This window comes from Ochlerotatus camptorhynchus, unplaced genomic scaffold, assembly GCF_037179485.1.
Source record: "Ochlerotatus camptorhynchus isolate MF236.1 unplaced genomic scaffold, CSIRO-AGI_Acam_v1.1 ptg000257l, whole genome shotgun sequence".
Lineage (NCBI taxonomy): Eukaryota > Metazoa > Arthropoda > Insecta > Diptera > Culicidae > Ochlerotatus > Ochlerotatus camptorhynchus.
The window spans coordinates 3,071,623-3,097,458 of NW_027040747.1; the positions used below are offsets into that span (position 1 = coordinate 3,071,623).

The window sequence follows — 25,836 nt, forward strand, 5'->3', positions numbered from 1 at the left end:
GTTTTGAGCGCATGCATACTGCACCTAGGTAGTGGTACTTCCGACTACCATATCCTGAGAGGCTGCAAAGTTCACGCATCGTTGGCCATTGTCGTTCGGCATGCAGGCTGTTTGGCCCGATTGCCAGTCTTTACATTGCCTCCCGGTTGCGAATAGCCGCCATACACCTGCTCCAGCTGCGCATAGAACGCTTCTTTCTCGTCGTCGGGTCTCCCTTAATGTGGGCAGTGCACGTTGATGATGCTGTAGTTGAAGAAACGGCCCTTAATCCTCAACTTGCACATGCTCGCGTTGATCGGCTGCCAACCAATCACGCGTTGGTGCATCTTACTCAGCACTACAAATCCGGTTCCCAGCTCGTTGGTTGTGCCACAGCTCTGGTAGAAAGTACACACTGCTAAAAAGTCATGTAAATTTCGGTTCCCTGGGACCGACACATATAAGCGGCCCTTTTGACATAAGAATCAGTTGAAAGAAACGATAAAATCAATTCAATCAAACGTTCTCTTCGTTTGAGAACACTTAATTTTATAGGGGAATTCACGTATTCTCGTCAATCTAAGCAGCGTCTGCACTTCTACTAGCATTTTCTCAGCGTCACGCACATATATGATGTGTATGTTTGTTTACATTCATCTGCTGCTTGCTTTTCTATCCATTCCAATCGACAAAATTTTTCAAAACGTTTTGAAAGCGTTTTTACAACGCTCCAAACTTCTCAGGTGAGTGTGACTATTGTCGGCAGCCTCTTTTTCTTCGGCAACCTTCCCATTAGAACTGCGTGTTAACCAGCTGTTCTATTATCGGCAACTCGAAATCAACCCCATTTTGTAGTGCGTATGCTTTATTTGAAGAAAAATGTAGCATTACTGGATTGCTCGATCGTTCAAATATAATCAGATTGAAGCTGAAAGGCTAAACAATCGTTTGGACACATTCAGGGAAGTGCGTTGATGGGAAAACATAGTGAAATTAACGTTTAAATTTTGGTTGCCGAAAACAGTCAATGGGTGCCGAAGCCAACATTTACCCTATGCAATGTTTGTTTACATTCCATGATTTACGTCCAATATGGATTACGTCTCGTGTAAAATTAATTATTTCTAAGTGTGTAGCCGCTCGAAGCCCGCTTTTCCATATACACTTAGAAATACCTACACACTTAGAAATAACTAATTTCACACGTGACGGAATCCATCTTTGACATAAAGAATAAGTCGTAAACAAACATGTCATGTAAAATTAAGTGGTCCGAAACTGCAAAGTTCGTCACTCAATGTCTATTACGACTCAATTTTATGTCAAAATCGACGCTCTTATATGTCAGTATCAGGGCACCTAAATTTACATTAAGTTTTCTAAGTGTGTACCTTTTGTCCCGTCCAGCAAAGTTCCTGCAGTGCTACGACTTCAAAGTTGCGTGGTTGAAGTACGTCATAAATTAACCTATCGCAACCCGGGAAGCCGAGCGATTTGCAGTTTCATGTTCCGAGTTTCCAATCGTAGTCCTTATTTCGTCGCGTAGATCTGTGCCGATTATTCCGATCCGTATTTCTTTCTTCGATATTTGCAACTTCATATTTTTGCCAAGATGGCTTGTTGTGCTTGCCTCAATCATGCATATAATTTCATTATATAAATAAATACTGGGTTGGGAGGGAGCATCAGGGTATCATTCAAACTGAAACTGGACGATGGTATGATTGACAGCCGGAGTCTAGGAGGGAATAAACACTATCATTTTCTTTATCCTACCGATTCGATTGTGGTGGTGTGAATTCTACTCCAACAGTTTCAGGGCGATTGACGCGCCCTTCTCAACAAACCATCCAGTAGGAAGCTTAATAAGTATTGCGAATTGTGTTATTCGATTTGTTGGAGCGTATCGTTGGAAGGAGATTCTTAAATTCCCGTGGATTTCGCGTAAGTGTCTCTGCTTACGGGTCCGCCCTTCCGTTTTTGGCCCTTCATACAGCGATATAGTGAATTCAGATCGGTAGCTCAGATTGATCTTGCTATTAAGTGGAGCTGCATACAAGACAAGTCTTGAAAGGATGGTGGCTACCTTACATACATACAGATGGCTTGTTGTGCTTGCCTCAATCCCTTGTCTCGCCGGGGGACCATCGTGCACAGCTATGTTTAGAGTCCCACGCTGGCACTAGGACGGTGATCAGCCGCTCCTAACATGGAGAACAGACGCCGTTTTGAGCCGCACCTCCATGGTGAACAGACGCTTAGGTTTGGTGAAGTATTTCCTCTATCACCGTACTATGGTTACCGCGCCAGTGATCGCGTTCCACCTCTTCACTTTGCTATTGCTACGCCATCCAGCTGTGTTCATGTTTCAGCTGGTAGTCTTTTGTTATCATATGACTCGAGGAGGCGTGAGGTAGGAACTTGTGATGACCTAGGGTCCCGTTCCATGTTTGCATTTTATCATGGGGCCGTCACATTATGTCACAGACAGTGACCTAGAGTTATACAATTAGGAAGGAAACTAGGGCATACCGATGGCACCCCGAGCGCGGGCCTTTAAATTGTGCTTGTGCCATGATAGCAGTTTTTTCAAGTTCACACAACAGCGCAACGCAACGCTGCGCCAGAAGGGTGTTTTGTTATTTCTCTCAGCAGCATGTGGCTCTGAGAGAATAGAGTGCACGGCGAATGAGGACGACTCAAATTTGAGTTTAGTTCACTCATAATCGCCAAAAGTGCAGGAACTCAGCGATGAGTAAAATTTGTCCCATGGTTTTCTGTGGAAAACCTAAAAAAATTGCCGGAAAATGGGGAAATTGACGAAAAATTTATTCAGTCTCAGAGTAGTACCAATAGACTGAGTGAATCCAATCTTTACTTTTCTCAAATTCGGGAATTTTTCCCTAGAAAATCCTGGAAAAACCTGGGAAAACATGAGGCAAATTAACTCATCGCTGAGTTCCTGCACTTTTGGTGATTATGAGTGAACTAAACTCAAATTTGAGTCGTTCTCATTCGCCGTGAGAATGAACTTCTTGTTAGTACAAGAGAAGAATGCTAGGGTATATATAAGTAAAATTAGTGAATAAAGCTGGGTTGTCTTGTTTAGAGTCGGTGTATAATGAGTCACGCCAAGAGAAAAACAGTTGAACTAGCATCACGATTTTCGAAAGATTCCCTTTCTTTTAACTTGGCAACAGAGGACTTCTACATCAACTTCAAATGAGCAAAAGTTATAGCGGCTGTAGTAAATCATTATATCAGTGATTTTTTCAAATTATCTTAACAAAAAAATAGTAGAAATTCTCATTACTGATTACCAAACGTATCCCATGACAATTGAATGATCACTGCGGGCTTATTATCATTTCTTCGATTATATTTTATATTTTATTGCAATACCTTTCGTGGACCTTTCATAGCATCGTAATGTTTGTTTACTTTGCACGATAGGTAGCTGGTTTGACAGTTCGATAGGTAGACTAGGCTTCACTCTTGGCGTGACTAATTATACACCGACTCTAGTCTTGTTGTATCTGAACCAGTGTCGGGTAGTTTGTTTGATGACCGCCGGCCACGCACTAGGTATTCCGCTCCTTCCAGGCTGTCAACTCACCATTTTGTAGCCCAATTGGCTTATCCGATTCGATGCTCCATCAACTTGAAATTTTCACAATGGAAAGATCTCATCAATTTCTACCTGTAGAACAAAAAATGTGTTAGAGATAGAAGGGTTTCCCCGTTTTACCTTTGTTACTATCGTAACATAAGGTATCAAAATTGAATTTCACACTTCTTTCCGTCTGTGAACAATAGCCAGCCACACAAACTATCTCACCTGTATAAAACATTCCCAATCGATAGGTCTTTGAAATGTGCTGTGTATCGTTCAGAATCATAAGAGCCTAACTCAAGGGGTTGGTCACTCCGCACAGTGTGCCAAAAATACAGATGGACACACCTGGGCACTTTCATTGGCACCCATGGTTAGAAATTTTCATGATATTTAAAGTTACTGGCATCACTGTACTATATCTGCGCCTGCTCTGTGCATGTGTCAAAATGTTAATTATTGTTGCTGGCCCAATTTTTAGTTTCATAACTTCAACCGTGAATGTCCGGCCAAGTTCTGCCATGGATTCCTCACAGCGCACATATTTTCAAAACATTAGATAAAAACCGGTCAAAAGTCAACGCGGTATGCATGCGGGATGAGCGAAGTCATCAAGACGATGACCGTTGCCAAGTACAACTGTAATCTAGGAGTGATACTGGAATTCTTCCGGATGGTGCTGGAGTCGCTACCGGAAGACTTCAAGATCGGAGAATCTCTACTCAAAGATCTGGTGTGGAAGGCTTTGGTGTTTCAGAACAGTTTGATCGAAGTTGGGAAGGGGGTGGCATCGTTCCGGAAGATGATTGAAAAGATGACCATGAAGGGACTGCTGTCGATTCAGAATGTGATTAGTGAGGTGGTTAGTGAGGAGGGCCTGACCCTGAAGGAGAAAGTGAAGGGAACGTTGAAGCCGTTGGTAGATCGATTTGGGGCAAGGGGATTCGTGACGGAGCTGAAATCACAGCCGAGGTTAAGTGGAATTGTAAGATTGATCAGTTGTTCTTGGTTCACAGTGCTTGCTGCCACCAGTAAATTCAAAATTCTCCCATCGTATTCTAACATTTGTCAATACCCCTTGATGCACATGCGCTCTATGTCTTCACCCCATGAGAACACATTCTGAAGCTTCCTGTCGTCGTCCGTCGTTATTGTTGTTGCTTGTAAGGACGTCGAATGAACTCCCCATCCTTATAATAGCATGTTGCATGCTCTGCACTACTAGAACTTGAACGATTTAGCATTTGTTTGATAATAGCAATCAGGACGGGAGCTGTTCGGTGTTCATTTCGCCTCTCGTCTCACACACTTTTTGACACATTGTCATCCTTGTTTGTCATGCTCCAGGTGAATATCAGCAAGCACTTTATCCTTTGCTTTGTTCGTATCTCGTTGCATTTGGAAACATCCTATTGAAAAGATAGCCAGCGGTTACCGATAGGAACAATATCAGTCGACAGTTTTAAGTTACTCTTCGGTTTGAGAAAGATTTTGCCGCATCTCGCAGAATGCGATCTTGACCAAATCGGTCCGCGTGGTGGTGGAGTACGGGAAAAGCGTCGTCGTGAGGGCAAATTTAGCACTAAGAAGAACAAGAGGTTCACTATTCGGGGTGAAAATTCTATGTCAGTGTGTTACGTACTCGAATCGAATCGAATCCGGACGACAGCAGCGACCGAGAAGCGACTCCGTGAACCAACAACCAATATTCTAACATAATGATGCAAAAATGTCAATTATAATAGCAATCGTATTCATGGGATTCATCGAAGCAGGTAGGTGGTGCCGGATATTTCGACTACGACAACGACAACCCGCAGGCGATGAAAAATTTAATCAACCATGGGTCGTCGGTTTTGTTAATTGCAGGCCGTTCGCAGTATCTGACCAATACCGTGCACAAGACCCCCGCCGCGTCCGAGAAGATAAACGACCTCTGGTGCTACTCCTGCAATGCAACCGAGGATAACGAATCGTGCATCGACCTGACCGGAAATAATTCCTCCTTCATCAAAAAGTGCTTCTCGGACGAGTTTATCTGCATGGTGAGTGTAATGATGATGAACGATGATGATGATGATGATGGGCGATGAGAGTTGTTATATGCATTAGCCTATGTTTACTCATATGTTCCTTCAGGATGGGTGAAGTCTATTTTTAGACTGTCTACCACCCACCCTTGGCCCAGTGAGTACTTGAGTAAATAGCTGTCATAACCTATTTTAAGAACATATTTTTTTCGGAATAGGAAAGGCGAGATAAAACGGTGCAAAGCATTCGGAGTCTAGAAAAACGTAAAACACGTACTGAAATTGCAATTTTGATCAAAATTTGCTTTTCGTACCATGTTATTATTGATGTTGTGCACACTTAGTTTTTTCTACCGAGCTCAGCTGTGCAAAGCTCGGCAAAAATAAGTTTCACTGAGATCTCAGCAAAAGCGACATTTGATTGCTGAGTCTCGGATAATGCTTAGCTGAATCTCAGCAAACAATTGAAATGTTTGCTGAGATCTCAGTAAAGGTCCGTTTATACTATCTGATTTCTAGGTCTGATTTTGACCGCCACCATAACGAAAAATCTGCTCGAATTTACTTTCGACACACTTTGTCGAACACCCCTGTTTGCTATAGTCGCTATATTCATAGTCTGGCGAATAAAATTTCGATCTATCAAAAAATGGAACCAGTTCAATATATTTTAGACCAACAATTGAAAAGGTACTATCAACTTTTATAAACAAACCGTTGATTAACTTTCCCCAATCCGAAGATGGTGTTAGTTTGCGTAGGCGAGCCTTGAGTCACGAGAAAAGGGTTTCCGCAGTTTTGTTCGCAATAGCTGATGTGCTCTTTTCTGTTGTTGGTCGTGATTTGCTCGATTGGTTCCGCTATTTGACAGCTCAATTGGTTCCCGAGATTCTATCCGCCAGACTATGAATATAGCGACTATACTGTTTGCTGGTGTTCACACTGCTTGCACATGTCGAAAGAACTGTCAATTTAGATTTCAAAATAAAACTGTATCAGGAATCAAATGTAAATACTTACATCATGAATTACCAGAAAATTGCTCTAGCCTCGGCTCTAGCTTTCTTCGACAGGCGTATTTGCGTTTATTATTTTAAATATAATTAGAAGGAGAAGGTGAACTCTGTAGGATATGGTTGCTCAGGAGAAACACCGGCAGGGATCTGGCTCATCTTGTTCTTCAAGAACTAATATATGAAGAAGAAAAAGGATTTCAAAACTTCGCCAGGATGTCGATACCAACTTCCGACAAGCTAGTGGGACAAGTTCTCTATAGATCTAAATGATTCCTTGAGTTCTGAAAATTTCTGTTAAGATCTCAATTCTGCTTATTTCTTTGAAGACCTTCGGACGTCCTTGAAGTTTTGTTTCTGTTCTCTGGTAAAATATCTTTAAAGATCAACAGTTTTGTGGATTTATTTGAAGTTCTGTGTGTTCTCCAGAAGTTCTGCAAAATTCTCAAAAAATCTACAAAGACTCAGGATCCCTGTAGATTTAAGATCCTTAAAGATCAATATTTATCTCTGATTTTCACTAATAATCTGTGCACTTCCCGTAAATTCTGTAATTTTCACTGTAGATTTTCATGATTCAATTAATTTCTGCAAATATCTCTGAACATCTTCACAATTCCCTAAAGTATTAAAAGTTTATCTAGACCGAAGGGGGCGACTCTATCTACGATGCAGGAAAAATTGTATTTTGCTGTGGTTAGCTGCGCGCACGCTGAGCAGATTGATAGAAGATTGATGACGATTCTGAAGATTTCCTGTAAAAAGATGATACGCGATGCAAGTAGATGCGAGAAATTAAAGAAGATTTTTCGAAAATGTATTCACTAGTGTGAGATTTGTTGAGCATCTAGAATAGAAATTTAGATGTGTCGCCCCCTCGATCTAGACATTGTTTAGCTTTTCGGAAGTTTTAAGAAGTTCTCTGAAGATCTACTAAATTTATGAAGTTGTGCAAATATCACTAAAGAGCAGTGAACTTCCATGAAGTTCTGTAAATTTCTCTCAAAATCCAAGAACCACATTAAAATTTTGAAAATTTATTTAAACATCTGCAGATTTTTCAGTAGATTAACGATACTTCACGCTCTGATGAGACAACAACCTCGACAATGTACCTCTCTAACCTTGAGTAAGCCACGAGTATTCGGCCCAACTCGTACTAGACATAGAATTAAGTAAATTTTCTTACAAACAAAAAACAATGAACTATTGACTCCGTATAGCTAACGCGATTGAGCCTTCCAAATAAACGAACTAGTTTAAAAAAACGATCTTCTCTCTGAACTTTTCTGAAGTTCCTAAAATTTCTTTAAAATTCTGTACAGTTTTCTGAAGTACTGTATTTCTGCTCTGAAGATCTACAAACTGCCCTGAAGTTCAATAAATTTCTCAAAAGATCTTCAAACCTCTCTAAAGTTCGGAAAATTTCTTTGTGGATTCTTGGATTTCTATATAGTTCTGCAAATTTATCTGAAATTCTTTGAAATTCCCCAAAGCTCTACAAATTATCTGAAAATATTTCAACTTTGCTGATGTTTTAAAAATTTCTATGAAGATTTATGGATCTCTCTGAAGTTGTGTAAACACTTCTAACGATCGGCGAACTTTCCCGAATTTCTTTAAGTTTTGCTGAAGATTTGCAATTTTTTCTAAAAATTTTCGATCGTCCTGAAGTTTTACAACCTTCTCTTTTTTCTATAATTTTAAGGATTTTTCTGAAGATCTCACATTTTTTCTGAAACTGTGAAGCTTTCTTAACCACTGAATGTCTTTGAAGATCTGCAAAATTCCTAACAGTTCTGCAGATTTCTCTTAACTTTACTGAAGTTCGGTATAGTTGTCTGGGGCTCCGTAGTTCTATTCTCAAGATCTTCGAAGAAAAAAAACCTTGAGGCTCAATCCTGCTTTCCATGCTCAGTAAATGTATCCTTCACTGTGCTATCTAGAGGTTCAGATTTTGACCCCTCCTTTTCCCTCTCACAGAAACAGAAGAAAATGGAACAACATAGACCTTTTTGACGTTAAATTGTCTTTCTCTATCTAACACACATGGATGAATGGACGGTTTATTTTCCCACCAATCTGTTGCCCTCTTGCTCGTACTCGTTCGTTTTAAATGATGCAGTAGTGTGCGCCGATTAAACGTCAAAAAGCTCTATACGCCCTCCAGTGCACAGTGGAGGATACATTTATTCATACAAACAGGCCACCATTACCGAGCATGGAAAGCTGGATAAATTTCTCAGTAGATCTGCAAACTTCTCTGAAGTTTTGTAAATTCTTCTGTAGGCTCTCGGGCTACCCTGAATATCTGAAAAATGTCCTTTAAGATCATCTAAATTACCAAAAGTTTTCAACATGTATGTGAGCATATTTGAGCTTTAAATGTCTCCCTCAAAATCTACAAATTTTCCTTAAATCGTATGAATATTACTTAAAAAAATGGCCGAACTTCCCTGAAGTTCTGCAAATTTCACTGAAGATCCACTAAAATTAAAAAAAAAAAAATTAAATGTATCAGAAAATCTGCACACTTTCTTGAAGATCTACAAATTTATCTGAAGATCTATGACCATTCTTGTCAGTTTTTCAGAAGTTCTGTAAATTTTTCCAAAGATTTGTAGCTTTGTTATGAAGATCTATGAACTTTTCTGATGTTCAATAATTTTTCAGTAGATCTCCAAAGTTCTGTGAAATTCTTTACATTTCACTGTAGATTCTTTGACTTGTCTGAAGCTCTGCGAATTTCTTTGAATATTTGCAAAATTTCGCTTATAGTTTTACAAATTGATCTGAAAATAGTTAAGCTTGCTTGAAGTTTTTAAAATTTCTTTGTACATTTATCCAAACATCTACGATCTCTCTTGTGAATTTTTCTGATTTTTTTTTTAATTTCTGTAAAATTTCCTGATGTTTTGTAGTTCTGTTCTCAAGATCTACGAACTACATTGAAGCTCAACAAATTTCTCAGTAGATCTCCTAACCTCACTGAAGCTCTAAAAATTCTTAGTAGGCTCTCAGACTAGCCAATGACACTGGAAAATAAAAATCAGTCAAATCATACACAGGACAATATTGAATAATGAAATCGGCTAGAAAATCGGTTTACCTTGCTGCTGAATGTCACCAAAACACAAATCTAGCGGTCTTTTGCTGTTCAAATCTGTGATATTAAAAAAAAAAAATATTTTTCACCTCACTAGTAGCTATTTTGCTGAGTGAGTCGAATGAAAATTCAAAACAAACCTATTGAAACATCAAAGCGGGATCGACTCCTAGATGGCGCACGGGTGAAAATGATGATCGAATATTTTATACCTGTCAAAGCGCATTACATTTTTTTGTTGTGGTTTAAAAAATACGTAGAATCTTTAAAACTACGAACATTTTTAGTAAGAAAGTGTTCCGCGATTGTTAGAAACTTGTCGCAGAAGTGATTACAATAGTTTAACGGTGAATTGAATAGCTGTATTGGCTGCTAGTATCGCTTTTGTTTTCGAAATGCAGAAGTGCGTAGTTCCCGCTTGCCAGAACTGTTTTGGTGGATCCGGAAGTTCTACTACATTTTTTAAAGTTCCCTCTTCTGGCTATCCAGCATTCAGAAAATGGAACCATTACATGAAACTATCCGGTGAGCGAACCGAAAAGATATGTGGGGCACATTTCACTTCGACGGACATCATTGAAAGTAAGTAATTTTTTGCATTAATTATTTTGCACATACTAATAAAATATTTTAGATCATCGCGTTAAACTGAAAATAACGGCAATACCGTCATTGAATCTACCCAAGACGAGCAGCAAAATACGCACCGATGACGGTGCTTGCTGCATTACGGGATGTCCAACAAGGAGGGTGAAAAATCTACACCACTTTCCGTCGAACAATCGCACACTGGCAGCTTGGATTCGAGTGCTGGATATTCGGAACGAAATTCAAAAAAGTTTGCTGATGGTCTGCAGTCGTCATTTCAAAAAGACGGATTTCTGTACAGGTATTTTTTTCTCAACTTTATAATTACCTTTAATTATACTAATTTTGACATTAACATTTCAGTTACTTCGAAATACCTTAAACCCAGCGCGGTGCCGTCGAGAAAAATTGCTCGACTTAGCCGTTTGCCAAGACGTTGTTTGAAATCAGCAAATCTTCCATACCATCTGCTAGACCACAGCTATAGTAAGTATGATGCTGTATCAAGAAGCAATCGCATTTGTTTTGTGGACGGATGTCGGTCTCAAGCAGCAGGTGGCATTAAATTGCATAGCTTTCCCAAAGCTTTGGATCCCAGATACCACGCGTGGATAAGAGTTTTGCAATGCTCCAGAAAGCCGACTAGCAACTCGAAGGTATGCAGCCTTCATTTTGCCAAGTCGTGCTACGGTACAGGTAATTAGTTGAATGAAAAAATGCTAATGTGGTCGCCTGCTAAACACTTTATTACATGCATTTACATAAATTGAAATAGTTAAAGCTTATAATAGTTTGTTTTGTTCCATTTCTTTTTTAGGGGGAAAGCATTTGAAGAAGGATGCCGTTCCGTCGGTAAATATACCTGGAGAACGAATCGAAGATATTAACTGCAGCCATCTCAGCTCGGATTCGAGTACAACAAGCAAAACCACTGATGCAAAAGAAGAAGAAAAAGAGGAAGAAAGAGCAGATGAGCAACATGGGATTGAAGTGATTTCGGACAAGTCCCTGGCTCCCGGTAGTGATGGTGACAGACCTACTCAGCTTGACAGCGGTTCCGAAGTATTTCTGGATAAGCTACCTTCCGATATTAGAAATCTCTCTGAAGATATTCCTAATCATCGTGTAACCTCATCGTGGACACAAACGGATCAGACTGTCGAGTGTTCAGCTCCCAGTAACTTCGAAGAGGCAGCAACAGTAATTGGAAACACCACTGGTATTATTTTATCAGATCTTCTTACCACGGACAAAGATTTGAACGTTTGGACGGGAATTCCTACGATGGATTTGCTGTCCGAAATATGTTTGGCGGTCAAAAAGTTAGAAGATAGCAAGATTATCCGTAAATTTGAAATGCATACCACCGATAGGGTTATTTTAGTTCTATCGAAGTTGAAGCAAAACCTTTCGTTCGAGGCATTAAGCATACTGTTTAGACTTACGAGCACCACTGCATCCTCATATTTTTCCCATTCTATACGTTTGTTATCGAAACTGATGAAACAATTTGTATACTGGCCATCAAAAGAAGAGTTGAAGAAGAACATCCCTCTCTGCTTTAGAGAACATTTTTCAAATGTTACAATTGTTTTAGATTGCACTGAAATTCCAGTTGCGACTCCAAAATGTTTGAATTGTCGTATTTCGTTGTATTCTAACTATAAATCAAGAAGAACTATCAAATTTTTAATTGGTGTAACTCCAGCAGGATTAATTTCATTTGTTAGCAGTGCATACACGGGTAAGGCATCCGACAAGTTCATTTTCAATAATGAAAAATTGATTGATATGCTGCAAGCTCACATCGACGAAGTAATGGTGGATAAAGGCGTAACGATTGAGCACGAATTAGCTAGTAAAAGTATTAAGTTGCATATTCCACCTTTCATGAGAGGAGAGCGATTAACACCAACAGAAGCCAGTAAAAACGAAGCAATTGCTAGAGCACGAATCCACGTAGAAAGGGCAATCCAAAGAGTAAAAGTTTTTGCAATAATGTCTAACTTCATCAGCTCAAGCATGATTGGTCATATAGATGACATTATGATCACAATATGTGGAATTGTAAATCTTACTCATCCAATTCTAAGTGACGATAAATTTTAGATTCTTTTAATGGATGGTCATTCTTGTGAAATATATATACAAACTTTCGATCCGAGCCCCGGTAGGCCGAGTGTCTACCATTCGACTCAGCTCAACGAGATTGGAAAATGTCCGTATGTAAGTATGTGTGTGTTTTTTATAGTGTGTTTAGGAAAGCTTTGATAAGCCTGGTCCTGTAGTACTGTGGACACGGTGTGGTATCGACTAGTCCCTAGTTTCGTCCACATTTCCACACACCGGTAAGAGGGGTGACGTTGCGCGTCCGAACCGATTCAGGTACTTCCTTAAGAAACCGTTACCAGTCAGGAACTGCGTCAAATGGAAGTTGACTTCTTCATGCTTCCTATTCTCCCAGATCGAAAGAATCGGCATTAATCAATGAATCCAAGTCCACCGAGTCCCATTCCTGTTGCCACTGGGCCAACGACTCTCTCCAGCTCTCGCGCGCCCGCGCGCGTGTGTGTTTGTGTGTGTTGTTTGTCGGTAACAACTGAACCAAATTGGACCGCCAAAACAAAGCTGGTCCCATAGAACGCTATTGAATAGTTTTGGTTCCGGAATCTTTCACTGCTTGTAAGAATTTTGGAAAATTTATTAACTGAACTGTGGTAATGCGAGGATTATGATTCTGAACGTTAGAGATGCCCTTTTTAGACATATTTTTGAACGATCTCTGATAGGCATGGAAAATAACTTACATTCATCTCGTGCATTCATCTACGTTCATTTGTCTCTAACTTTTTTCATCAACAGAATTCCGTAACATAATTACATTCAAGAGTTGCAAAAATCTCAGAGAACTTCAAATAAGTTCTGGAAACATAAAAAAGTCCAAAATGCTTCAGAGTTATCATTCTAATACAAAAAAATAAATAAAGACGTTTTCCAAGTAGTTCTGAATTTCTCGGAACTTTTTTGAAGTTCTCGGAACTTTTGTGAAGTTCTCGCAACTTTTTTGAGATTTTTAGAACTTTTCTGAAGTTCTCAAAGCTTTTCTGAAGTTCTCGAAACTTTTCTGAGATTCTCGAAATTTTTCTGAAGCTCTCGGAACTTTTCTGAAGTTCTCGGAAGTTTAATTAAATTTTCGGAACTTTTCGGATGTTTTCGGTAGTATTTGAAATTTCTCGAAAGTTTGCAAAAGTTCTCCAAGCTTCTCGAATTTTTTCAGATCCTTAGAAGACCTTGAAACTTTTCGAAAGTTCTTGGAACTTATCGGAAGTTCTTGGATCTCTCTGAACTTTTAGGAAGTTCTCGCAACTTCTTGAAACTTTTCGGATGTTCATGAAAGTTCTCGGCATTTCTCGGAAAATCTTAAAAGATCTCGGAAATTCTTGGCCATTCTCGGAGCTTATTAGAAGTTCTCGGAACTTTTTGGAACTTTTTGAAAGTTCTCGGAGCTTCTCGAAACTTCTCTGAATCTCTTGGGGCTCCTCTAATTTTCTCGGACCTTTTCTGGAGTACTTGTTAATTACCTGGAACTTATTAGATTAATGATGAGGAATTACTTTTTTAAACTTTATACATTTTCTTTGGGAGCATCAGGGCGTCACAATATCAGCTTCAATCGACCAAATCGATGCGACGAAGAGACTGCTGGCTTTCTTTTTCTGTTAAAGTCGAACAGCTTCGCAGCATTCTAGAACCTCAGTCGGCGTGCACAAACAAATGTTCAATCGCTTGTCTCTCTTTCTCCCGTCGCTCCATTGGTCTTCCTTTCAAGCTTCGTCGAAATGGATGAGCGAAAGAGCGCTCGACTTTGATAGTTTTCTCTTTCATGAAACACATCAACAGAGGTTTCATGACGTATATGACGGAAAATGAAATAACACATTTAAAGCATTTCTCACGTCAAAACACTTGAAGATTACACGTCATATTTCTAATTTATCTTCCATCGATATATTTATCTAAAAAAATGATCGAAAACGGGACATAACGCATTTTAAACAAATTGAAAGAGCGGCGATAGAGTGTTCGTGAAAGGGGATTGAAAGCCATAATGAAGTTCGTTTAACTAGAAAATCGACGTTATTTACATTGAAAGCGATGAGCAAAGCAACGACGAGAAGTTTCACAGCCAGCCTTTCCTTCCAAGCGTCCTTCTTTTTTATTTTCGTTTCTTGCTGATAGTCTAGCTAGGCGTTATAGAAATGAAGCGTCGAACACGTATGTATGAGAGAAACAAAACACGAGTTCATTTTAGAGCTTCGAAATTGTAGAGCCCTGGGGAGCATGCATTCAGTACATCACGGAAAATTTAGGAAAATCAACCCCCTGTCACGTTTTTCCTATGCCTATTGCTCCTAATACCCCTCCCTTCATTGAATGGTCCCCCGGAATATCCGCAACATTCGTTGAAGTTTTTTTTTTATGATGATGGTCCCACCTCTCACCCCTACAAAGGTTTGAGCTGGACGATTTATATTTAAGATAATTAAATATGACATTTTAACGAGGTTTTAAAACAACATCGAACTGGTTACAGTTACAGATATAAATTCCCTCTATAGTTTACAGTTGCTTCATAGCGATATAAATAATATGAAAAACTTAAGCGTCGCCTTTTTGTCCACCTAAAATATTCATGAGTATTACAAGCGATAAAGAGTTAATGAACAATCAACAAAGCATCCTATACACTAGCAATCCCGCAATCTTATGTATCTTCCAAATAAGCTTCAAAGTTGCATTTTTTTAACAAATATTAAATTAAGTCCTCTATATCCGTGCTACGAGCGCGAGGCTCAAACCACAGACAAACAGACATAACACCCGCAAGTTGTTCATCGAACAAGCATTTAAAGGTAAACTTAAAAGTATTGTAGTTGGTAGTACCACCACCTGTGGCGCACATAGTCAGTTCCCTTGCGTTTGACGTTTACACACTACCGCCATCTGTTCAGCGTACTACCCACCACAGTGTACTCAACAGATGGCGGTAATGTTTTAGTGACGATGTTTTACAGTGAGAAATATTCAATGTGTTATGTCTGTTTGTCTGTGCTCAAACCTTTGTAGACAACTTTTTTTAAACTACTACTATTAAATCAAATATCAAAAATCCATCATCACCATCGTGCACACTTAGATTTTTTTGCCGAGATGGGCACCACCGAGCAGCTCGGCATTTTATTTTGCTGCATCTCAGTGAAAAACTTGCCGAGATTCAGCTAACAAATAAGAATTTTGCCGACATCTCAGCTAACAAACATAAATTTTGCTAAATCTCGGCAAGTTTTTCACTGAGATCCAGTAAAATAAAATGCCGAACTGCTCGGTGGTGCCCACCTCGGCAAAAAATATAAGTTTGTGGCGAACAAAATAGTTTTTAAAGTGCTACAATTATTATTAAAAAGTCGTTATGACAGCTATCCATAGAAAACAATCCGTTAGAGATAACTTCGTCAAAATACATAATTTGGCAATTCATAAAAAATATCATTGGATAACTGTTCAAAAGACAGTTTTAACGTGTGAAATGCAATGTCTTTAAAATTCTGCTAATGCTTTTGCACGTTTAATAAGTCTAGGCCGAGGTCTAGGCATCGAATTGAAAACATTTATTCCTTTATAATACGATGAATTCTGTGAAGCACAAGTAAAAAAATGTGGTGTTTTTATTTCATCCGCGTTTGTAGTATTATATCTATGAAAATCACTTCCTCTTTCAATTCGATCACACAAATATCGAGGCAGCAAATCGTTAATTACTTTAAAAATTAACACCATAGTCAAATATACAATTCTTTGTTTCACCGAAAACCATTGTAAGGCGACCAGCATCAAAGTTGAGAAAGTGAATCTATTACCACAAACGAAGTGACAGACGACTTACTGGCGAAGAAATCAATTAAAATAATGTGGTTCGCTGTAATAGAATTTTCTTAGAAGCTTGTGCCATCATCCACCGGATGGGATAGTATTTTTGTTTTGGTTTTGCACGAAGTTGATTTAGTGTACAATGATTCTTTGACAGTGTGCAAAGAGTGTATATCATTTTGTCATTTTTTTATGCATTCCAGTTTTGAGTAGAGTGAAAGAGATAGAACCAAAAAAATCTAGTACATTTGGTGAAAATGCTAGTTCAATCCAGTAGTAGTGTTGCCATGTGGTACAATCCAGTGGTAGTGGTGTTGCCATGTGGTACACTGAAAAATTGCAATAGCAGGTTAGTCACCAAAGTTTTCGAGCCGCTCCGTCTGTCACTTCGTTTGTGCTATTACATCTCAAAATCAAAAATGGAATGGCAAAAGTCTAGATGAGGAGAGATGATAGATTTGTAAAGCTGTATTTTACTGGCAATAGTTAAATCGTTTTTCAATTGACATAGAATTCCATACTTCTTAATCCAAGAAAACTGACTACTGGATTGAACCACATGGCAACACTACTACTGGATTGAACTAGCATTTTCACCAAATGTACTAGAATGTTTTGGTTCTATCTCTTTCACTCTACTCAAAACTGAAATGCATAAAAAAATGACAAAATGATACGCTCTTTGCACACTGTCAAAGAATCATTGTACACAAAATCAACTTTGTTCAAATCAAAACAAAAAAACTAACCCATCTGGTGGATGATGGCACAAGCTTCCAAGAAAATTCTATTACAGTGAACCACATTATTTAAATGGATTTCTTCGCCAGTTAGTCGTCTGTCACTTCGTTTGTGCTTAGAACTGCTTATAGACATATTTTTTTTCTTTCTATTATCATATGTGATTTCAAGGTGATATTTAAGTATTTAATAACTTCTAGACGCTTTGAATATAATTCCTTGGATTTCTTGGACTTCTTTCTCATGACTTCTTGGAGATCTTTCTTTGGAGTAACAAGTTAACGAAGGACTATCTTTAATGTTCATAGATTTTATTCATTACATCAAAATTTAATCAATAAACCATTTAAAAATATCGTCTTATTGAGTTCTTATTCATATTAATTCATGAGTGGTTTCGAAAAAAAACGTGGAGCTCTAGTATCAGTTCCATCAATTGACCACTTTTAAGGATGCTCCGAATCTTACGGAGGACCATTCCGTAGTTTCCAGTGTCCATATTCCTGACACAACTCCGTATTCATTCTGACCTGATGAGTACCTTCTAAAAAAGCAGTACCTTCTACTTTTACGGACGTTCCGGATCTTCCACAGTATCAGACTTGTAGACAAAACTCCCCTTAAGCTCTCAGTTATAGATACTTCTACTTGTAATGCATAATGGGTTTCTTATTTCATAATTGAACCTTAGATACGGAAATGGAAATCAAAAATTTATTCATTTTTATTTATTTAATCACCTTTTTCAACATTTTCTTGAAATAAAGCATTTTCAAATCATTAACCACATTTTGAATATAGGATACGTCACACGGTACTTCTATCAAAACAAAATCGTCATCAGCCTTCGAATAAATGATAAAATCACACGTTGAACAATTTAGTATCCACATATTAATTTGCACTTGGCAGTAGTACATGTGCTTCCAATTTAGTGTGATTTCGTCACCGTCCTTTTGTCTGACATAGGTGGATACATTTGCCGTCTTGAGGATCTCAAGCAATGACATTTCGGCTGTGCCAGGGCATTTAATTTCCAGTAGTAGTCCAGATTCTGCATCTATTCCATCTGGAGATCCTCCAATCCAGCTCTCTACAGGATGGATTACAAGGCCGCATCGTTTGATTAGAGGATTACGTTTTCTTCGATAGCATTCAAAAGCTAAAGACTCGGTTTCCTTGCCATATTTAGTAGATTTTACATTGAGGCTGCGGATGTTCCAGTATGACTCTATTTTTTTCTCCCAATTGGCAGACTTATTACTGATATACGTGAAGAGAGAGTAACAGGAACTGGCTGTTATTCTTGATGCCCGATGGATCTTCCAGGCATTTGTATTCTGGCCTTTCGTTTCGAGAGCAATCGTTATGGATTTCTCAATGTCAACTTGTATGTACTTTTCGTAATATATTTTTTCCTCGTCCGAGCAGTACGATGCTGGATGAACCTCAATACCACCGATTTTTCGTAGTAAGCATAACTCAATGTCTTTCGGAACACAAAATTCATCATCTGTATTATCTAACGCCTGTTGAGCACGATTTGGATAAGATAAGGGATCGTTCAGGAACCTGCCCTGAATATGTTTGTATAGTGCAGATTGCTTTGAAACTGAAACATGTAAAAACTGTGTTACTGGATAATTTATTAAATATAAATGTGATACTGCAGGATAACATACCGGCCAATATTCTGCTGAACGATTCGACCAATATTGCTTCTTCATCATGTTCGTCCACTTCCGGTGACGTTCTAGGGCGTTTGAAGCAACACATTTCGGAAACTTTATTTGCACCCCATGGAGCAGACTTGTGAGCTTTCGGAGTTCCCCACACCTGAGTCACTTCCGTACAGGACATATACACCAGCTTTCTGTACCTTATGAATTAATATAAATCAAAACAAACATTATAAATAAATGTAATAGGTATGTACTGGGAAATAATGTTAAAATCCAATTACTTTTCTGCATGCAGCAAGCAAGCTACAATGTGCTTGCATTTAGAAGTTCCCGCCTTGCAGGAACACTTGAGCGCCCATTGCGAAATATCAGAATAAATTCTCATATTTACAGTATGAGGAGTTTGGCCAGGGTGTGATGACTGGGTAACATACGCGAGAATGTCAATCCATTCAGTATCACATTTCCTCCAACCGATACAAACAATATGGTTTGCTGCAAAAACCGCATATCCTTCTTTGATCGGGCGGACGGATTCACCGACGTAGTCCAGTACATCGACAATTGTAATTTGTACCTCACGTTCAGAATCTGCAAAAAAACATAACCTGTAATGTTATTCCTGATTTGGATTTTATATTTTTTTAATATTCACTAATCTAATTTCAATGAATATATGTGCATAATAAATTAAACGTAATTTCTCACCATCTGTTTTGCGTTCCATTTGAGAATATCCTTATTTTCACGACCAAAAAACACTTTAAAATTCACCTCCCACTTCGCGCCTTGGGACGAAAACAAAACCATCATCGCATTAGTAATAACAGAACTGACAGCTAGGTGTCGCAGGGCTAGTTTTAGTTTTGCTTTGATTTCTCAATTTTGTTCGACAAATCAAACGTCAAATCTAATTGGCGTCTTGCAGTGAAACTTTTCCAAGCTTTCGCCACCTACATTTCGAAGTGAGAACTACTAGAAGGAGGATAGTTTCCAAATTTTCCAAGTAAAACAGACGCTTTTTGGGGCAAATCGGTCCATTAAGAAAAACTAATAATTTCCCGTGGAAACTTTTGCTTGAATCGTGTAAGAAAACGTGTTTGAAAACTATTTGTTATTATTTCGGTATGGATCGGAGATGTTTTCATGGCAAATTATGCATAACAAGTTTGCACCCACAGGGAGAGGTTACCTCCTGCGCAGCTGCATTTTTCAGAAAATGGTAAATATGTGAGATTTACACTAAGATGAAAGTGGAAATTAAGTTCATTTACTTATGAAAGGTTGTATCATGCTGGTGGTAATGGAGAATTGGTTGTATAGGACGCCAATATTAAATAAATGTTCATTTTGGCCTTTTCTAAGAAAACATATTGATACTCACAATTTTCGACGGAAAACGCAACGGAACTTGCTTTACTCAACACGCACCATACTATAAAATGGTGCTAGATGGTCTTCAAAGTGATAACAAGAATACAAATCATCTTTATTTTGAGTAATTGAGCAATTTACTTCTGTTTACATCATATTTACAATGCAGCATTGATGGAGCCGCGAAATGAAATGAATATATCTAATGAAAGTTCAACTGGAAAAGTCAAAGATGCATATCAGTCTGATCGTGAAAACGTTTTCTTCTTCAATTCGAATGTTATATTGGAAGGATTTTACACAGGCTTGATGAAAATTATGATTTAACGCTAATTTTCACGAATTTTATATGCAGTCTGTCAACATTATCATCATCATGCAGTGGCGACATCTGCGTTGAGATTTTACGGCAATCTTCCAATTATTATGTCGAAAAAGTGTGAACGCATCCGAACATTGCATCCGACCAAAGTATCGAGCAGTCGTCGGTCGAATAAGATCAACAAATCAGACAGTCTAAACCTAAGCGAAGAGGAGACAATACGGGGGCGAAAACGAACCACTTTTCTGTCAAACGCGAACCAGCTCGTGATTGGCCGATTTTAAGTGCGTAAGATAGAGATAGAGATAGATATTGAAAGAGATAGAGATAGAGATTAAAGAGTATGAAGCCAGTTGTCTCCTCTTCCTCTTAGGTCTAAACGTACCTTAAAACTGTTGTTGCCGAGATATGCACAGCCGAGCTCGGTAGAAAAAAAAAATTAAGGGCCACTCACATTAGATCCGTTTGCGTTGCGTTGACGTAAATTTGAAAGTTAGACAATAGATTTAGGTGTCACTTTGCAGCAACGCGTCCGATCCGGATCTAATGTGCGTGGGCCTTAAGTGTGTGTGTACGGATCTAGATTGTATGTTAAGACTGGGCTGAACATTTGCAATTTAACGTTTCTAAAATTTTTGTTTTTATCCATTAATTTATTTAGAAGGCTCATAAGCGTTAGCTTTACGGAGCCGATAAACTTTTTTCCATTAAAATAAAAAAGAGGGTCATAAGTGAATTCATTTTTTCCTGGGAGGCTACTGCTTGCTGCACGCTTTCTCCCACTCCCGTAACTTTTTCCCTTCTTCTGTTTTCTTCGCTTCCATTAGATAATAGAGGTAATTCTAAGACCAGCTCAGCTCTGGTACTATCTTTTTGGCTCAGCTCTGGTACTATATTCGGTCCCAAGCTATTCGATGCACCCCTTTGACAGATAAAATGAGCGGTTCGAGGATTTTCCTATGTGTCAAGGGGTGCATCGATTAGCTTGGGACCGAAGATAGTACCAGAGCTGAGCCAAAAAGTTAAGCTCGTTTCTTCGGGACCTTCTGGTCTTAGAGTTACCTGTATGGATTTACTTGAGACCAATAGGCTACTGTGTTACCTGACTTATAACGAATATACGTTATATACGAGTACCCCGAATACAACGTATGACTCGTCTAATTTTGCATAGCATTTGCAATGTAAAATTAGACGAACTATACGTTGTATTCGGGGTACTCGTATGTAACATATATTCGTTATAGGTCAGGTAACACAGTAGAAGTTCGTCTACTTGCAAAATCTTGCCCAAGACGCCATATTTGAAATACGTTAAACACTACCGCCATCTACTCATCCGATCGCGACATATCATGAGCAAGTACACGAACACACGTAAAATCTATATTGACTTGGTTTGCGTCTCACCTTATTTGACAGATCTGATCGCTCATTTGACAAATCAAGTTGCGGACAAACGAAATGCTCCTGTGGCATGTTGGTTCGTCGGTGTTTATACTTCGGTTATATTGCAATATAATATTCGGACAATATTGCTACAACTACTGTGCTACCTGACCTATAACGAATATACGTTGTATACGAGTACCCCGAATACAACGTATAGTTCGTCTAATTTTACATTGCAAATGCTATGCAAAATTAGACGAGTCATACGTTCTATTCGGGGTACTCGTATACAACGTATATTCGTTATAAGTCAGGTAACACAGTAGCACGTAGCACTCAATATAAATAAGAATAGCATTTAATTAAATTATTATATTCATTTGATTAACCTCCACACCTATGCTCTCAAAAATTAAACCAAAATCATCCTAGATTAGGATGACGAGCGTCCAAGTTGTTGTGCTTTTAATAGATGATGAACCTGAATGACGATCATCTCAAAATCATCTGATAATAGTAATAAGGCTTGGGTGAAGCAATAATCATTCGATCAAAGGATGATGTTTGGTTCAGTGTAACAGGGTTATTCCGAGGGTTATTCGATAGCTTTCCATCTGTCACTTTTAACGACGAGTTAAATTTAACTCGCCAACTGGGACACAGTCCGGCGCTGGTGGTGTAGTGGTAAGCGTGACTGTATCCTCACACCAATGGGTCTAGGTTTCATCCCAGCCGAGGTCGGTGGGATTTTTCTGAGGCATAAAAATCTCAGGTCACGTTTTCCTTCGGAAGGGAAGTAAGCCGTTGGTCCCGGCCCATATGTGTTGAATGGGTGCGATATCCTACGCGGCTGTGGAAGCCGAGGTGGAAGCTGCCTTCCTGCACATTCGATTGCCGATTCGATTCGAGCACAACGATATTTTTTCGAACCCATTTACTCCCAGCTCGATTTTAAATCAAGATATAAAGCAAATAACCACTCCACCGTTTGACACAAACCTAACAATTTGACAGCTCGCTCTCATTCAAAGTATGTACCACCGAGGGGCGCTGAGATGGTGATATTTGCTAATGTAATCACTCTTATTTAAAATAGTTCCAGAGCTCCATTTTTGATAAAATTTTTGATTTCGCTTCCATTTGAAATGCAGATTACGAAGCTGACAGAACATTAGGGGCGTAATAATATCACACATTTCCTGCTCATTTCAGGTCAAACAATTCTCCTACACGGTGCACACCAGCAACTCTAACGTCTCGGAACCGAAGCTCTGGTCCCTGGAACGAAAATGCATAAATTCGTGCGAACCGGGCTGCATCATTATCGGCGAACGGACGAAACTGTACGCATGCACCAGCTGTTGCGAGTCTGCCCTGTGCAATTCAGGGAAAGCTGGCACGACCCGGGCGTATTCCCAAACCAGCAGCAGCTGGACACTGGCCACGGTGGGATTGGTAGCTGGAATTTTCCAACAACTACTACTGCTGCTTCCTCGATAGAGCCAAATTTCCAATGAATAATTCTTGCCAAATAGTACCATACTGGAGTTCATCGTGAATCCAATGAATTTACTATTCTTATCTTGAAGGTGATGATAATAATTGATAATGAAACTTGAACGACACTATAAAAGAAATCAATCTTCTTGCACTTCAAAAAAGCTAACGCAAATAAACTCTACACGTCACGAATAAGTAGTACATACTGAATAGGATAGATCTTTCTTTGCTTCTCCAATCTTGATCCTTCACAGTTTAATATCTATGTAACAAAATTCCATCACTCTTCTTTAAATCTAATAAGCACAGAGATAAGAAAGGAATGCATTTTTTAGTAATTCAGTAATAGTGATATCGAGCATAATTTTTAGGCGTTTGAATAAAAATATGGAAGAAATTTTAGATCCTGGCATATTATAGATTTAAACATGAAAATCATTTTAATGTGTGCGGTACAGAGACAAAGATTATTACAAATTTAAAACAAAAAATCTAATAAGATGAATCAAGGGCCAAATATTGAGTAAGTGGATTAGTTAAGAGCAAGACATGGATGACGGATATTGGTTGCCAAATCATGTATTATTTCATGAATACGAGAAAGAAAAAAGAAAAACAATTGGTCGAAGGAAAAACGGGATATCATAACTGATTCATTTTTTTATGTAGTCCATTGGATGCAATAAAGTTTTATTGAGAAATAAAAAATGTGTTGATTGTTTGCTGACTTGTTCGCAAAATAAAACTTTTCCTTACTTCCACCATTGATTTCATATTTTCAGGATACCCTCTTAGTGAAGAATTGAGATCTTTAGTTTTGGAAAATATATCGATTTGCATACATCATCTGAAAGAACTTTGTTTTCTGTGCACAACGATATTTTTCTCGATCCCATAGACTTTCATCATAATTTTTAAATCAATATTTAAAGCAAAATAATAAATTCGCTTTTCGACACTTAGCCAATAAATTGACAGCTCTCCATCATACAAAGGCCCACCGAGGGTGTCAAGCTGGTGACAGCAGTATATAAAGGTGTAGAACCGGTTATGATGACATCGATCACGTAGTTTGGTATTGCTCGGGTAATAACGCCTCCAAAGCACGACTGTTGGATGTGGAACGGGAGCACTGCTTGTTCCTCACCTGGTAAGCACACACCATGCACCCTACTACCGTGAGCGCACCTATCGAATATGCACATCTGGCATCCCGCCACTGAGTTTGACATCTATCCATGGCCATCTTTAATCGCAAACGTGCTTTTCCGACTATCAAGCAGCTAAATAATGTTATGCTTTTAAATCGTATTTTCGCGTAATAAAACCGATTATTTCTTGTCCGAATCGACCATTCCAGCTTCCAATAATCCACCTGAACTCTTGTCGTCATTGGATACCCTAGTAGCCCGAGGTAGACAACCCTTCCGTGAAGTAAGAGATGTATTTCGAACTCGTGATCTTTCCTACATGCAGACGATCTACGAATTCCTTTGGTTGTCTGATGTTAGAGTCTGATGTAACCATCCCCTCCTTTCCAAAAAAACTTCCAGCCATTGTGTCCCAGTCTTAATATCCTCCTGTTTCTGTGCTACTTGCCCCTGCCCAGCCAGGATTTGGTCAACCGCCCGAGAGTAGTATCTGAAGGAGGCTTCAGAAACCAGTTTCCTACCTAGCTCCTTCCAATCGAAAATGTTACCCATTAAAGCCTAATACAGATCGAAGCGAAGCAAAATTTGAAGCAAGCGAAAAATCATGAAATTTCGCTAGCGGAAAAGGTTGTGAAAAAATGTTTGTGGAACATTTTCTAGTTTCCTTTTTCCGCAGTTTACAGTTCATGTAAAACGAAATCGATAAGTTTACACCTCCGGATAAGTGAAAATCTAACAGATACGCTCTTTCTCGAAACGTTAACTTTTCGCTTAGCTGCTGCTCTTTTTGCGAGCGCTGCATGTGTGAAAAAAGTAAACAAAATTCAATTTCGCTGTATCGTATCTGTTTACAGTTCAAAGCGAAGTGAAAAATTTTCTAATTGCGTTTTTCACGCAGGTGAAAAATGTAGTATTTTGTATGAGATTTTCGCTTCGCTTAGATCTCTATACAGGCCTTAACCTAGAGCCCGCCACGAGTAATTGGTACCCAATACTAACCTAGAACTACTGCTGTTTAAAATGTAAATTCAAACATTACTGATTTTTGGCTCCGCAAAGTGTCACACACGACTGAGCCTAGTAAATAAATGAATTAGTAAAAAATAAGCATAATTTTTAAATCAAGATTTAGAGCAAAATAATAACTGCGCTTTTCGACACTAAATGAATAAATTAACAGCTCCCTATCATATAAAGTCCCACCGAGGGTGTCAAGCTGGTGAGTTTTGTTAATGTAATCGCACTTATTTAAAATAGTTTCAGTTCACCACATTTGATAAAATTTCGGAATTCGGTTTCATTTTGAACGTAGATTACGAATATGTATTTACCTTAATATTCTCCCTAATAAAAAAATAACATAACCCTCCCAACTGACACAACTATTCCACAAATGGTTTGGATGATACTCAGATCA

At 38.7% G+C, this 25,836-nt stretch overlaps 2 protein-coding genes across 2 annotated transcripts; one reads left to right on the forward strand and one right to left on the reverse strand.

The window, feature by feature from the left end:
- The first annotated feature begins 4,916 nt into the window (after positions 1-4,916).
- LOC135705090 (uncharacterized) lies at positions 4,917-23,946 on the forward strand. The gene is made up of 3 exons (XM_065226666.1): positions 4,917-5,367; positions 5,462-5,637; positions 22,981-23,946. Exons 1-3 carry the CDS (start codon positions 5,322-5,324, stop codon positions 23,266-23,268), a joined length of 510 nt encoding a protein of 169 aa, XP_065082738.1. The 5' UTR covers positions 4,917-5,321; the 3' UTR covers positions 23,269-23,946.
- Positions 18,259-19,407, reverse strand: LOC135705104 (uncharacterized). Its single transcript, XM_065226677.1, has 5 exons — positions 19,389-19,407; positions 18,962-19,271; positions 18,681-18,877; positions 18,397-18,610; positions 18,259-18,343 (listed from the first exon to the last, which is right to left on the reverse strand). Exons 1-5 carry the CDS (start codon positions 19,405-19,407, stop codon positions 18,259-18,261), a joined length of 825 nt encoding a protein of 274 aa, XP_065082749.1.
- Positions 23,947-25,836: the final 1,890 nt, after the last annotated feature.

Coding starts and splice junctions, on each gene's coding strand:
- LOC135705090 (XM_065226666.1), top strand. CDS start 5,322: ATGTCAATTATAATAGCAATCGTATTCATGGGATTCATCGAAGCAG. Junction 5,368..5,461: donor CATGGGATTCATCGAAGCAG/GTAGGTGGTGCC, acceptor TGTTAATTGCAG/GCCGTTCGCAGTATCTGACC. Junction 5,638..22,980: donor CGGACGAGTTTATCTGCATG/GTGAGTGTAATG, acceptor TGCTCATTTCAG/GTCAAACAATTCTCCTACAC.
- LOC135705104 (XM_065226677.1), bottom strand. Junction 18,878..18,961: donor TGCTTGCTGCATGCAGAAAA/GTAATTGGATTT, acceptor TTAATTCATAAG/GTACAGAAAGCTGGTGTATA. Junction 18,611..18,680: donor GTTCAGCAGAATATTGGCCG/GTATGTTATCCT, acceptor TACATGTTTCAG/TTTCAAAGCAATCTGCACTA.